The sequence below is a fragment of the Ascidiella aspersa genome, chromosome 9 (genome assembly GCF_963924565.1).
Source record: "Ascidiella aspersa chromosome 9, kaAscAspe10.2, whole genome shotgun sequence".
Lineage (NCBI taxonomy): Eukaryota > Metazoa > Chordata > Ascidiacea > Phlebobranchia > Ascidiidae > Ascidiella > Ascidiella aspersa.
The window spans coordinates 23,995,539-24,010,875 of NC_139455.1; the positions used below are offsets into that span (position 1 = coordinate 23,995,539).

The following is a 15,337-nucleotide window of genomic DNA, read 5'->3' on the forward strand; positions in this document are numbered from 1 at the left end:
TAAAATGCTAAGCGTACATAAGTAATGTATACAAATGTTTACAAAACGCTACCTACTTCTGTATGGGCTTTAACATTCGTTCTACGTCTAACTCCAACTTTTTTCATTTGATTTTAGATTTATTAAAAACGTTCACAAAATGCTACCTTTTCTGTTTGGCCTTTGGTATCTAAACTACGTCTACAGCTTCATGCCTTTGTATTAAGATTTAGACATTTACAAAATGCTACCTTATATGGGCTTTGTTACTAATTATACGTCTAACTACAACCTTCAACAATAATGCTCTTAAGTCGGAATGGTTTTAGTACCTAGCTGTATTATTACAATTGAAGTTCCCCTAAAGGCTTTCATTGGAAACCATTTATTTCGAAATATTTTACTAACTGCTTTGCAAATCTAGACGCTTAAAATAAGCAACTATAACAGACCGTTAGAAAAAGTTTTTTTGTACCTTATACCTATATTTGTCATGTTGATTGTTATTATATCAGTCTTTCTACTGGTGCTTGGGTGTACGTCCCCTTAAAACTTGTTTTACAAATACGAACTTTGAAAAAAATATAGAACCACTGGGTCGAGTTTTCCTTTGACGCTTTTCGCTAATGAGAATCGTAAAAGAAATACAATGGAAATATTGCGACGCAATGAAAACATAGTTTTTTTTACATACATATGACCGTTTTTAATTCCCGCATCATTTGTTGCGGCGTGGATTTTCTGCACATGCCTTATTGAACGACAGATTCGATTAGCTGGCGACGGCTTTCGGTGTACTATGATACGTAAGCCCTAATGGTTGGTCACAAAGCAACTTCAGAAGGGATAGATCACAGTTGTTAACACACATATGTGTGTATTTTTCTTAGTATCCTTTATTTCTTGACCTATCAAACCACGGCGTACTTCTGCACGAAAAGAATCTGTATTGTGCGATTGGATGGACCCTGCGGTATTAGGGATACTAGATAAGATCGATGTGATGCCTATATGTGATGCCAATTCTTGGTGAAAACTTATATACTATAAATTGATTCCAAATTTATTTAGACAGCAACAGTATGTTTGGCTGACAAAAAAAACAGGTGTTAAGGACAGGTACAGTGTAAATAATAATGCTACGTAAAACGTAGATTTATTATAGTAATAAATGAAATAGTAAAACTCTATAACGCTAAAGCTTTCTATGGCTTTAAAACCTATATATATATAACATTGTGTACACAGCTGTCAAGTTGCAGACATTTACTTTGTAGGAAGTTGACAGTTAAACGTTAAACGCATCGGCGAAGGTTATGGGGAAGAAAAGTATTTGATGTGCATTTTTCAAGTTCAACGGCATGCTCTGCCAGAGCTGACCGGGATGCCCTTTCGAAGCGGACATCACGCATAGGTAGAAGTTTCCTGGTATGAAAGGAACGTTTAGTTTCCCCAATGTATGTTGCTGAACAACCTCCACAGGGAATCTCATAAAACAACCCCTTGTCGTTTTCCCCGGTTTAACTGGATCTTTAGGTGAAGGTAGGCACATTGTAAATAACGCTATACGTAAAACGATTTATTATAATAAGAAATTAAACAGTAAAACTCTCTAACACTAAAGCTTTTAATGGCTTTAAACCTATATTTAACATTATGTACACAGCTGTCAAATTGTCGTCGACATTTCCTTTATAGGAAGTTGACATTTAAGCGTTAAAAGCATTGGCGAAGGTTATGGGGAATAAAAGTTTTTAAACGACTTTTAGAAATTTACGACAAACGTTCATACCGATAGGACATCACAAGGTTTCGCCATACCTGGACGTCTAAACTAAGTGACCTTAGGAAACCGGAGGTTACCGTATGATGTGCACAAATATGCAACTGAAATCTTAGTCCAAACGCATATTTGGAGAAAGCGGTAAGGTTTTGCAAAAATAGTTTAAACTTGTTGGGTAAAGGTAAATTTTCATTCAGAACCCCTAAATATAGTGTTCCTCAAACTTTTTTACATAACTAACGTATTTTCCATTTAAAAACATTTTTTTTAAACTCAGGAGCTCCTGATTAAAAAAAAATTAGTTGTACATCACTCTATACAGTTCAAATCAATACGACAAAATTGTCCATCTATTAAAATTAATTTAGGTTTTGAAAGAATACGACCTGGTAAAAAAGAAATTTTTTTTACCGGTACGACACACCTGCAAAACTTTTTTTAACAGGAACGCCTTTCCGACGGCAATTCGTTTACCAGAACGCCGTTTCAGTTCGTTCCGCCTTACTTTCACTAATATTCCAAAATTGTTAAAACGTTGTTCAATGCGTAGGCCCTTACACTTAAAGTTGTTTTTGGCAGTCACTCCCAACAGCCTGAACCAATTTCGGTTAAAATTAATTACACTTTATTTTGCATACTGATTATTAGATTTACTTGGATAAAAAACAGAGAACAACAAAAAGGTTAAAAAAGATTTAAACGTAACTTTATTGAAATCACAGAATACTGCATTTACGCTCATGGCCATCACGAGTTCTCTTGGATAATATAATTATACACCGTGTAGGACTGCGACTGAATTGCTAGCCGTAGCTTGGTCTAGATATAAAAAAATATATATAAAATTGTGCTGTCATTTGGCAAAAACCTTATGCTATCCAATCAAATCCAACTGTCATAACCTCGTAGATTCAACTATAAATGTTTAGCGAGCAGTCTGCTGTTAACGTTGCCAATAATGCCTTCCTCTAAAAATGACTAAGGTCCTACAGGCCCTTTAGGGAACGGATATTCAACTTGAGTTTGGTTACGCTTCACGTATGAATGCCTTACTGCCAAAAATGACTAACGCCCCATAGGCCCGACAGACAATGCTAAAACGACCACAAAGGCAAAAATCCAAAAATAGAGTTGAGTTACGCTTAACTTTCTTTGAATATTAGCAAATCTACGTATGAATGCCTCTCTTAAAACCATTCGTTATTGTTGTCTAAAACTATCCAAAACTCTCCGAATTTACGTGGGCATTTTTCGAGAATAAATATGCTACTAATTTTACCCAAATGTATACATAGATGCTGACAATAACTCGATTTGCAAACATTCCGCCTTACACTTAAAATTAATCCACTGTGCAACGAGTGACAACTGCGAACTGATTTCCTGGACTTATACAACTCCCTTAAATGCTACAAAGTACTAAAATTTATATCTTCGGCCCTAGGTTTGTTCCTGCATGACCTAAGCAAGCGTTCTTATCGTAAAACGAAGTTTCCAATCGACTTAACAGCTACAGAAGGAGCCATAAAACGGAAATGCTTAAATGTGGGGGTGGAGTACAATAGGACATGACGTCTATCTGTATGTAGTTAGAATCTATTTACGTTTTCACTATGGAAGTCTGCAGTGTGTTCATTTGGGCGGATGACTTATTGCTAAAACAGGAAAACGGAAGTTTCGTTAGATGCCATCTTGGGTATATTGCAGTGGCGTGCCAGAGGTTTGTCCTGGCTCAGTTAAACGCTACTTATCTTAGAAGCTTTTCAAACTCTTTCGCAACCGCCTCTCAACTTAATAACAAAAGGCGGTAACGCTCAACTTTACCTCACCAAAACGTATTGCATCAAACCAGTACGTTTTTAACTACATTGAAACGAAGAAATTATTCGTAAGCAGTAATAAAATGCTATGCGTACTTGAGGAATGTATACAAATGTTTACAAAACGCTACCTACTTCTGTATGGGCTTTAACATTCGTTCTACGTCTAACTCCGACTTTTTTCATTTGTTTTAAGATTTATTCAAAACATTCGCAAAATGCTGCCGTGTGTGGGTGAGCTACATAGGCTCCGAAAGGAGCGAGTCGAGAAATAACCATAGCACGAAGGGCTAGGTCATAGTTGTTGAACACATACGCGTGTATATCTTTTATTGGATAAAATAAGTGGTATTAATTAAATATATGTGTAACTTGCGAGTTATATTATTGCTTTTCAAGACGACTGACAGTTGATTATTACTCCGTGTAAAATGTTAATTGATTAGGCGTCTTAACCAATCAGGCCAATTTCGCTTAACCTTAAAATAGGTATTTTTATCTTTAATAGGGTTTCCTATTGTTAACGAATGGAGAGCTCCACTGCACTTAGCGCAATTGCGATGCAGTCAGAATAAAACAAATAATGTGTTGTGTTAAGATATCAATAATGTTTACTTAGGGTACATTTAAGATCTATCACATATAATTGTTGTAATAAAAACATAAGCCAAATTTTAAGAGTTCTCCAGCGCATTGTGCTGTTTATTTGCCACTAAATAGGTATGTCGTTAATAGGCAATACCCTCATTTTTGGTATCAACAAAACACGGTAATAGTCTGATAATGACGTAAGTGACAAACAATTGGGCGCTGTATGAACGATTTATAGGAACATAGCGACCAAGAAGGACATCAAAAGTAGAGCAGCACTTGCTTTCGGTATGGAACCTGCAAAAAAAGCAGAAGGTATTCCGTCAGTAGAAATAAGACAACACACCCTGTAAACGTCTCGTACAAGACAGTGTACAATTTGTAAACAAGTCACTTAAAAATGACTCGTCCCAGTCAAATAATTGGTAAAATAACTTAAGGCCAAGACAAGTATTTTGCAAAAATATAACAAGACAACCTTCCCCCCGGAAAAAAATTTTTTTTTTGAATTGACGAAATTAAAATTTGTTAAAAAATCAGTGTTTCCAACTGCACAAATAAAGTAATTTTTTTGGCGGACCGGTGGTTAAGGACCTCTGCTGCAGAGCACAACGTACCGTTGTTGCATCCAGATTTAGAGCAAGTCCCGTAGCATCGAGTGGTCGTAACGCCCACTGCAGTGGTGCTGTTGCAGTTTTTGCTCTCAGCGTGTTGCGCACAATGCCAATCTATGCTAACCAAATCCAGGCTTTTGTTGTCTTCCACTGAAAAACAATTGAAGGTTTGGTAAAAGGAAACGTTATTTTGAGTAGTTTTTTGAAGAGAAACAGTGGAAAACAAGGCAAAAACTGGAAAGCTAAGTTAAACAGTGACCAAAAAATGTTTAATACAGTCAAGTTGAGTTCAAAATCGTTTGTCGTACTTTTGAAAACTTACCCGAAATATTTAGCTCTAATGCCTAAATAAAATAAATCAAACCCGAATATTACATTTCGTCAAAATCTAGTCACACACGCAATAATTCAATATGCAAAAACGGAAAAATTATACGTAAGAAAATCACAAATCTGATAACATTCACAAATCGCCTTGTATTTAAAAAAAAATTGTTTCGAAAAATGAAAATTCTAACCTTTGAAGCATCATGGTTGGAGTTTGTAGTAAGACGTAATAATTATATCCAAGCCCGTACCGATGTAGGTATTATTTTTAACGTTTCGAATAACTCTTTATTCATTGTGACGAGGTTGAAAATGAATAAAGAGTTATTCGAAACGTTCAAAATAATACCTATACTTATGTATGGGCTTTGATAATCTTATTACGTATAACCATTGAAATCTCTGTTTGCACATTCTTACCCGAAATTGATATAGTTGTGGTTGCACAGTGCTCGTAGTAAGGTGCAGGACAAGTTGTGGCAAGTCTTGGATAGCCGCTAAGACAGCCGCCAATAGCTTGTGCCGTCTTTAACCCGCTGCATTGCACACACTTTGGACGAGTCGCTGCAACCAGAAAACTGCTGGTCAGGGTTCCCTCTATAACGTGCGAAACTGCGCAATTTTTTTGTTTTGCGCAGTCGCACCAGACAAATTGCGCAGCAAAAGTTGCATTTGGCGCACTTACATTATTCCCAAATTAAAAAAGAAATATCTTCACTTTATTGCCACAACAGTTTTAGCATTTCGTATTGGCCATTTTCTCGTTGAAGTTTGCGGCTAAAAGCAAGTAAACAAATCAAATTCGCATTGACGATTGCGGCGTAATACGTGTTTTGTTGTAAATGAGCGAATAGTTCGCGATTCTGGATTGTGTCCTAAATAAATCACAAATACCATCTTTCTAAATTAAACGTTTTGTCAATTTAACCAAAATAATCAAATTTTTTTTCGCGCGACCGCTTTGTATTCTTCAACGTACTTAAACCCCAATGCTGTTGCACATACAGGTTTCTTGAAAATATTTGTTTCATGACGTCACGCTTTTTTTTGTTATCACATAATTGCATATTTGGCCACAATTTCTTAAAATTTCGTATCAGTTTTTTGACGTCACCATAAAATAAAAGTTTTACATAACTCCTATATTCTATTTGGTTCGTTAAAATCGTTTTTCGAACCCAAGCGAGTCAAATAAAATTGCCCACTTACGCCACCCAGTGTTGCAGCCACTTGTTTTACAGTTCTCGTGACACGTGACTTTGCTGATCGCCAAACCGGAGATCTCCTGGCTACTACATCTTGTTAAGGGTGACTTGGCGGCTGAGCAACCTCGCTTAACGCTGAGTAATTTGTACTCTGATAATCCTGAGTGGAAACACAAAGCAACACTCTGATAAATAAAGAGTTATGCGAAACATTCAAAATGGTATCTACTGCTTAGGAGCATAATGGTTAGAGGTTGTAGTAAGTCGTAGTAAGACTATTAAAGCCCATACGGAAGAAATAGTATCAAGCAAGATGTCAAACGCACTTTTCTTCGAAAATGTTTAAAAGCCAGGGTTTTACTGCCTCCCAACAATAAAACAGTTGGTTTAGGTTTTTATTTTGCGTATTCTTGCCTTATGTTGTGTTATGTTTTTAGACTGATGATGCTTTTACAGCGAAATATATTTATCATTTTATAACATCCAAACAAAATGATTTTCGGTTTACTAAGTTCCGTACTTAGTCTCCTCTTTATCATTGATGTGCAACCAGGATCGTTTGTTTTCACCATTCGGATTCAGGCAGATTTTGATTTTCGAATAAAAACTTTGACCATAAGAAGTATTATTTTGAACGTTTCGAACATCTTGTTATTCATTTTCAACATGATATAAGAAAGAGTTATTCGAAACGTTCAAAATGACACTTCTGTATGGGCTTTGATATTCTTACTACGTCGTTGTACAACAAAACAACACGGCCCCTGATTTTTCTCTTAGAAGTACCGAAAAGAAAATAGTTGATCGGAGCTAAATGGTATTATCGTCATTCGCCCGATACTAGGGTGCTATCGGTATCGATCCGCAACCACATTAATGCAGAAATTTTCAGCCATGATTTGATGCAGGGTTTCAACCTTGAAAGGAAGATTACCAAAAGTTGTGTTTAACAACTAAAGGTAATTCAACTTTATTTTGCCTTAACAATAGTTGCATGGTGCGAGGTGATAACACCCTTGTGATTTTTATTGTTATGTTATAAGAAACACATCTATACAACGTACTACTTTAGTACTTTGTCGCTTAACAAAGTAAACGAACTGTTTCGCCTTTTAAGGTTTTTTTTTGACGTCACATTTCGATGCAACTTTGTAAAGCCGCGTTTTGACCTTACCTTGCGACGTTATCCCTAAAAAACACCCCCCAAAACAAAAATCCTAAATACGCACCTTTACCATGCAAAAACACCGAAAGCCATTTCAGACTTACCGAATTTGTCGATCAATGATGCAAGCATGGCAGGCTAAAAACAAATAACATGCAGTGAGGTTTGAACCCACGACCTCCGGTAAAGCCAGGGCCGTCGCTCTACCAACTGAGTCATACATGTTCAGAGAGGTGCGAGTTGAGAATCAACCATACGCTAATGCTTGCTACATTCTATTAGTTCAAGCACCAGGCTAGTTGTTTTTCTTGCCCTGCTTGCGTCATTAATCGACAGATTCGGTGAGTCTGTGATGGCTTTCGATGTACTAGTGATACGTAAGTCATAATCGTTGATCAAAAAGCACCATCATAAGGGCTACACAGTTGTTATACACATATGTGTGTGTATCTTTCATTGCGATATATAGGCGCGTTTTTACCTTCCTTTCCGATGATGTACTCCACAGTGGAGAAACAGTAACTCTCTCCAGCCGAGCAAAGTAACCGCGAAGTACGTGTGGCACATCCAAACGCATCATTGCACACAACGCATGAAAGAGCGGTCGGCCTCTCGGCTGTAAAAAATGAGAGAAAAATAGTAAATGGAAGCGACTTGCACACTTCGGGTCTAACTTTCACTGATAGGATTAAATCATCACTGTTTGCCTGTAAGACAACTGCTATGCCGCCGTTTTCTTTTTTCTAATGATTGCCTTTGATTGCTTCGATTATTGTTTAGCCTCTGGACTTTGTCTCCAAACCCTCATGTTGCTAAATTGTTGTGTTCAGTGTCATCTCATAAGGTCTATTGAACCCATCGATGCTCCGGCCGTATCGCGCATGAGTTTGTTTCTTGTTTCCACTTTTCGTATTTTAATCAGTGTCAGCGGAAAATTATCATTAATTACTTCCGCTCTTTAAGCTGTATGAATATCGCGTAACTGGCAATGCATGACTATAGTATTAGACGCATAGGTTTCCATGAAACCAATTGTACTATTTTTGCATTATTTGTTATCATTTTTAATATTATTACATTATGTTACCTGAATTGCACAATTTGTAAGCTTTTTTCTACATTTCACCAATATTTGAACAACATTTTTTAACATTGGATATAACTTTTTAGTCGGCTGGGAATGTTCAAAAAAAGTCTCCATTCTTGAAAGAAATTTATATTTTTCTGTATACGAAAATGGAAAAAGCCTTTAAAGAAAGTTATTGGTTTGAGCTGAATTCTCCACACAGGCAACGAAAAATCAAATAAATGCCTTTAAAGAACGTTATCTTGTCAAAAATGGCGTTTTTTACTTAAAAATAAATGCACTAAATTGGCATATTACGTATTGCGGTGTTGCAATTGTCGGTAGTACAAGATTTCGAGCAGGTGTACTGAATGTAGTTGGGTAGTGGAGGGCTGCTACTGATGTCTGTCGTACTGCACCCCACAGTGGGGTAGTTTGAACATCCTCTGGTCACCACTGATCGCACAATGGCTCCGGTGTCTGCAGAACAATGCAAGACCATAGGTGAGACAATTGTAATATTTTTTCGAGCTCTTATTGTGTTAGACAAGGGCTTACCAAACTGGGAAAATCTTGAAATGCACATTACTTACAAAAATGCTTGCCAAAACAGACAACAAGAAAAGGTATGGATTAAACCAGTGTTTCGCAACTTTTTTTGCTTGCGGCATCCTACAAAAATTATAAATAGTTCACGGCACCCTTGCTCCTATTTCTGCTGAGTGGTTAACTGTAACGTTACAATAAACAGATTGAACAGCGCATTACCTGTGCAACAACCTTGAAAAAGACTTTTTAATTACTTTTTAATTATATAAAAATTAAACCAGAGCAAATATTGGAATGCTAAAAAAATCCAAATATATCTCAGCACCCTTCAGCGTTAAAAATGGCACCCCGGTTGATAAACACTGCATTAAATTATTTAACCAAGGGGGTCGCTGAAAATTTTAATAAATTAAAAGGGTTCGCAAACAAGGGCCGGATCAATCTTTTGAGCAATAGCCTTAGGCTCTGGAAAAATTGGGCCTCAATTTTTTTTAAGGTTACATATTGGTATGTATTTTTATTACTTTTTGTAGCTTGGTTTGCAAAATTAGGCTTTTCTTTAGTAAACAGTCTTGACCTACAGTACCCTTAGCCCGGGCCTGTTTTGGAAGCCTTGTGTAAGACTATACGGCTATAACGGTAGATGCCATTCTTCGCTAACCTAAAAGGGTCCCATTCAGACGTAAACCAATTACTTTGCATATACGTTTTGTTTATTTGGGGCATCATTGTGCATATAAACAAACACATAAACAAACACATAAACCTATCAATTCATATAGTGAGAGAGAATACATAAACACTCCTAGCTTATTTTCAACACAATTTGTCTTTTAACAGGGGAACATGATTTACCCGTCTCAATTGGTTTGATACCCACTTGAAAAAAAGTTTGGAAAGCGTATTAATTGTAACTTCAACATTTACCACGTGAAATGGTGGTAGTCTTCGAGGTTGCGCAGTAGCTATGTGTACTCGTGCATAGGCTGCCTGATGGAAGACCGGATGACGCCTGCGCACAATTCGAGTCCATTTCTTCAGTGCATTGGATGCAGGAAAGATCTGAAACGTGATAAAAGCATATTGAGCTTGTTGGTATATGTGACGTTGGTCAATTGCTTGGTCTGGCCAACGACCATGGTGGAAATGATGGTCATTTCTGTCAAGAAAACTGTTTAAAACTGACTTCGGCCGACAATACAAAGGAGCCTGCTCAACAATTTTAAGTGATGTCCGTGTTATTGTCATACAATAATACAATAAATGTCCAGCTTACTAAATAAATTAAAAATACATTTTTTTTTAAATTTATTTAAAAAAATATTTAAAATATAGTTTGAGGGCATTTTTCATTTAAGGAATGCTCCACGGTTAAAAGAAATACTTACCTTTATGTCACTCTACCTGTATGTAGTCCCGGAGAACATTTTAAGGCCATAATTGGCCTCGGTTCACTTAATCTATTCTAGAGTCGGTCAGCATAGCTGTGTTAACTTTTAAATTAATATTTGGAAAGGTTTAAGTTAAGTTATACTTTCTTAAAATGGGTAAAATCGTGACCTAGCCTGGATATACGTTTTTAGCGTTGTGAATAGCCCACCAAAATGCGTAGGGTATATAACTAAGATTGCCTAAACACATTTTACCAGTTAATCTTTTTTCGTGTTAAAAAATAAAAATTTATGAGTAAAAGTTAGAAAAAAAAACATAGATTAATTACATTTTTTTGAGGAACAGTCAGCGCCGGTGTATCCGTCGTTGCAATTGCACTTTCCCGTAAGGTAATCGCAGTAACCTCCAGTTGGATAACTGCAGTTGTTGGGGCAAGTCTTTAGAAATCCTGAAATATTTTAAGGTGATCTTTCGCCAGAAAAATAAATAAGAAATTCAAACAACGTAATACTTTTGAATCAAGCATTATTTAGGGCAAATTATAAATAACAATTTCAAAGAACGTACAAAAATTACTACATACTTTATAGGGGCAAGGTTTCGTCCGAAATGCGGATGGCATCGCTAGGTTATGATACCTAATTGTTAAGTGCATTACAGCCATGTTTTGTAATTAAGCTTATATAAGGTTAAATTTCTGATCAATTTCGCTTAATTATTCGACCACAGTAATGATGACGTCACTTTGTATCCGATCAGACCGCGGTAATTTTGCCGAGAATATCGGAAATCGGTATAGGAATAACATAAAGTTCATTCGTAACGGTAAAGAGAACTTACTGGTGGCTCTGGCATTACAGTTTTCCGAGTTGCATGAATAATAGCAATCGAACTGATCGGTTAAGATTACTGAACACTTGGTAAGACCAGGAACAGCAGTACTTGTGGAGTCGTGGTCGGTTGTTGGACTTTGACAGGACCTAATGACCGTGGACGGTAAACCTGTAAACAGCATATTAGACTGTTTGTAAACCAAGAATGCACAACATACGGAATGAATTACTTTGTATTGCGAATGATATAATCAAATCTGCATCTTTCGAGTTATTTTTTTTAATTGTGGGTTGGATCAGTTGCAAATTGGAGTTGTCCCTTGAGCTCAAGTTATAAACAGAGACGTTTTTTGTTTGCTGGTGTCGGAGCCAGGAATACTACGTAGAACTACATTAGACTTGGCCGATGTGTGCATGCGCAGTACCAAACCTCGAAACTGAAAAGAACGTAAATTGTAAATTGTAGAGGTTAAATAACATTGGGTGGAGTATTTTTTAACCATGCATTTTGTGTCAATCAATTATATCACACTTCTATATGAGTAGATAAATATACAAATTAACTAAGTTACGTAAATTAAATGTCAGTCGAAGCCTAGCTCGGGCTCGTCCAAAATTGGTCCCGGGTTAATTTTTTTAACCCGTTTTTTTTCTTCGCAGTTGAACCCGGGTTTATTTTTGGGCGAAAGTTAACTTGGTACACAAAAGTAGGTTTATTGTTTGGCCGGAGCCGCACTCAAGAGTCGTAGTTGAGTTATTTTTAACTAACTCCCCAGCTCTGTGAAGAGATAATGCATGAACTATAAACAAACAGTAAGACTCGGTACTCGGGAGTCGAACTCGGGTTCATATTTTTGCCTAATTCGGACTCTAGAGTCGGCCCCGGGTTGTTTTTAACCGACTCCAAATCAATGTAATAAAAAGATAAATGCATGAACCAAACAGGGGCTCTTAATTTTTTTTTATCGAGGACCCCTAAGAGTTTCTTTTACCTCGCGTGGACCACTGTAGGCAAAAAAAATTAAAAATGACGTCATAAATTCACCGTACAAATAGACTTCATAAATTTTCTGATTTTGATCCAAAAATGTGAAATGAAATGGAGTCTGAATACATTCAGTGGAAAACCGATTTATTTTTAAATAAATTCTTTTCTTTAATAACTTGATTACTTTATAAATATACACTAATACTTTAGTTATGCCTTTATGGACCCCCTAAAACTAGTTCACGGTACCCCAAGGGGTCCATGGATCCCAGTTTAAGAACCCCTGAACTAAACAAACAGTAAACTTATAGTTGCATTGCTAGGACAACAACACCTCACCATTTTGCACTCTTAATTGAGTTCGGCAGTATTCGGTGTCCGAGCAAGATGTGTTGGTAAGCTCGGTGGGCCTGTCGTAGCATTCAGTTTGCCTTACAGGTTCGCCGTAGAAAAATCCAAGTGCTGAGCAGGTCCAACATGAAAAACCTATCGCAAAACAGCAGCCGTCTTGGTTAAATAAAATATAAAAAGAATTCAAAACTTGTCAGCATGAATTTAAGAACTATTCTGTTCACCGAATTTCTTCACCGTTTTTTTTTACCAGATTAACTCGTGCCTCCCAGACATTCACGGGTAGAAAGCTAGTATCGTATAAACAGCTCGAACATGGATAAGTTATATCAGTCGCCTTATTTAAACAAAATTTAAAAACGAATTTAAAATTTGTTAAAAAAACTCTAGTACCATAACATAATAAATCAAGTCTGATTGATTTGCCCAAATAAAGAATATAATTAAAATTTAAAATTTTAGCGAGGCACATAAAATTTAACACCGTATGTTAAGATAGGTAATTTGGATATTCTCTGATTCATCAATTGCCAATAATAATATTCGCAATTAAAAAAATGGTCACTGGCCTACTTATTTGAAGTAATAGAAAATTGTGTGTTGTAAAATTTAAGCGTGGTTAAACAATAATTAATTAGCCTACACAAATTTCGCACATGGTTGTGTACACAGCAGAATTGTCTAGCGATGCTATATTAAAGTCATAGAATTATGAAGATGTTAATATATATTTTTCGCCGGAAAGGCATCGACAGTATAATTACGAATTAAATTCGTCAGGAGTTAGGTCGACATTTATTTTTCGGGTAAGGTGATTTTAAATATCACACATTCAGTGCAACAAGGTTTGTTTACTGGTTTAATATTACCTGAAACTTGGTACTGCTGGCATAGGAACATCAGTAGAAGAAAACAAGCCTTCATCTCTTCTGCCAAGTTACTTGACGATTTAAATCTGCAACCTTAGGCAGTCTAAACGAAAAAAAAACGCATTAAACATAGATTTTAAGATGATGAATATTGATGCATTTAAATACTCTAGCGACCTGTCGTAAATTAGTCAAACGCAGCCTTCTTGAATTTTAACATTTTAATCTTTAACTATAATCATTCACCGACCAAAAAAGATAATAGTTCACCAAAAGTGTGCGACGACTTTACGAAGCTGATTTACAAAGCAAAGTACCTCGTAATTTCAATAAGTCATGGTCATATTTATTTGTCTTTAATTTATGGGCGGAAAAACTCACATTTGAAATTAGTTTACAAAGGACAATGGTTTAACATAATAGTATATTGAGTTTCGTTACGCATAGCCTACGAATATTAACAACTCCACGTATGAATGCCTAACTCAAAAAATAACTAATCCCCTTTGCCCACCTGAAACCGCCATAACTACACCACAAGGCACAGAATCAAAATCTTGAGTTTACATTCGTTTAACTTTCTTTGAATATTATCAATTCTCCAACCACTTTTTATAGGAACCACATTGGTGTAAGAGATAAGAGACTCTTAATAGCTGACCGAACTTATGTGGAAATTTTAGGAGGAAAATTATGCTACTAATTATGCACATGTATACATCATACTCAAAATAAATCGATAGCTTAAATTCCGCCTTCACCTTTAGCTTAAACCACAGGCTAACGGGTGACAAGTACAAACTGACTTGCTCGACTTATTTGCCTCAAAAGCTGCTAGAAAAACAATAAAATATATCTACTTAACAGCTACAAAAAAAAAACGGAAATACTTGAATGCAATATACAGGGGTGGAGTACAATATCCGCACAGTGTCTTTTTACATAAAAATTATATAATTTATAGACTTTATTTACGTTACAACTGTGGATGCAATACGAAAGCGGTTTCGTTAGTTGGTCGACTGACTCATGGCGAAAATAAGCGAAAGGAAGTTTCGCTAGAAATAACTTAAGTCAATTTTTAAATGACAAGTCAATGACTTGACTTAAGTGCACTTAAGTCACTGTTTTCAAATGACTTGACTTTACATAAGTCTCTCGGCCAAAATGACTTGACTTAACTTAAGTCTTTCGGACAAATGACTTAACTTGGACTTAAGTCATTGTGTTACATAACTTGGGTTTTAATAAAGTGTTTTCATTAAAAATTTTTTTATAAAGTTGGGTTATTTATCTCCAGTTTTGCAAGTAACAAAAATTTTCTAGCGGTATATTGCGTTTTTGTTATTTTCAGTCGATTAATTGCTCTTAATCGGACGAGTTTACCAATTTTGATAGGTAAACGTTTATATGTTTATGTCAGTAACATGACTTGAAGTTGAATTGCTCTCAAAATGACGATCAATTTTCATTCCTAGACTTTGAATTTCAATTTTTTATCGTTAAAGCTTTTGCTGTTTGTGCACCTACCAACTGTCTGTTTTGTGCACCGCCCTTCAGTTTGGTAAATAAAGGCGGTAACCCTCTAAACTCCACCTCGCCAAAACGTATTGCATCGAATCAGTGCTGTTCTACTATATTGAAACAAATACTAGATCTCAGTGGTTAACACACATATGTGTGTACATATGTTTCATTAAATATTAAAACAAAACAATTATTCTAAAGCGTTAATAAAATACTAAAAAAATCTAGCTACTTCTGTATAATCTTTGGAGGTAATTCTACGACTAACTAGAACTTCT

General features: G+C 36.1%; 1 protein-coding gene across 1 annotated transcript; it reads right to left on the bottom strand.

Annotated features, from left to right (window-relative positions):
• Positions 1–4,347: 4,347 nt before the first annotated feature.
• Positions 4,348–13,610, bottom strand: LOC146133735 (uncharacterized). Its single transcript, XM_083397837.1, has 11 exons — positions 13,533–13,610; positions 12,652–12,798; positions 11,332–11,493; positions 10,820–10,939; positions 10,027–10,161; positions 8,869–9,030; positions 7,966–8,100; positions 6,324–6,479; positions 5,535–5,726; positions 4,791–4,937; positions 4,348–4,470 (listed from the first exon to the last, which is right to left on the bottom strand). Exons 1-11 carry the CDS (start codon positions 13,585–13,587, stop codon positions 4,406–4,408), a joined length of 1,476 nt encoding a protein of 491 aa, XP_083253963.1. The 5' UTR covers positions 13,588–13,610; the 3' UTR covers positions 4,348–4,405.
• Between the last annotated feature and the right edge of the window lie 1,727 nt (positions 13,611–15,337).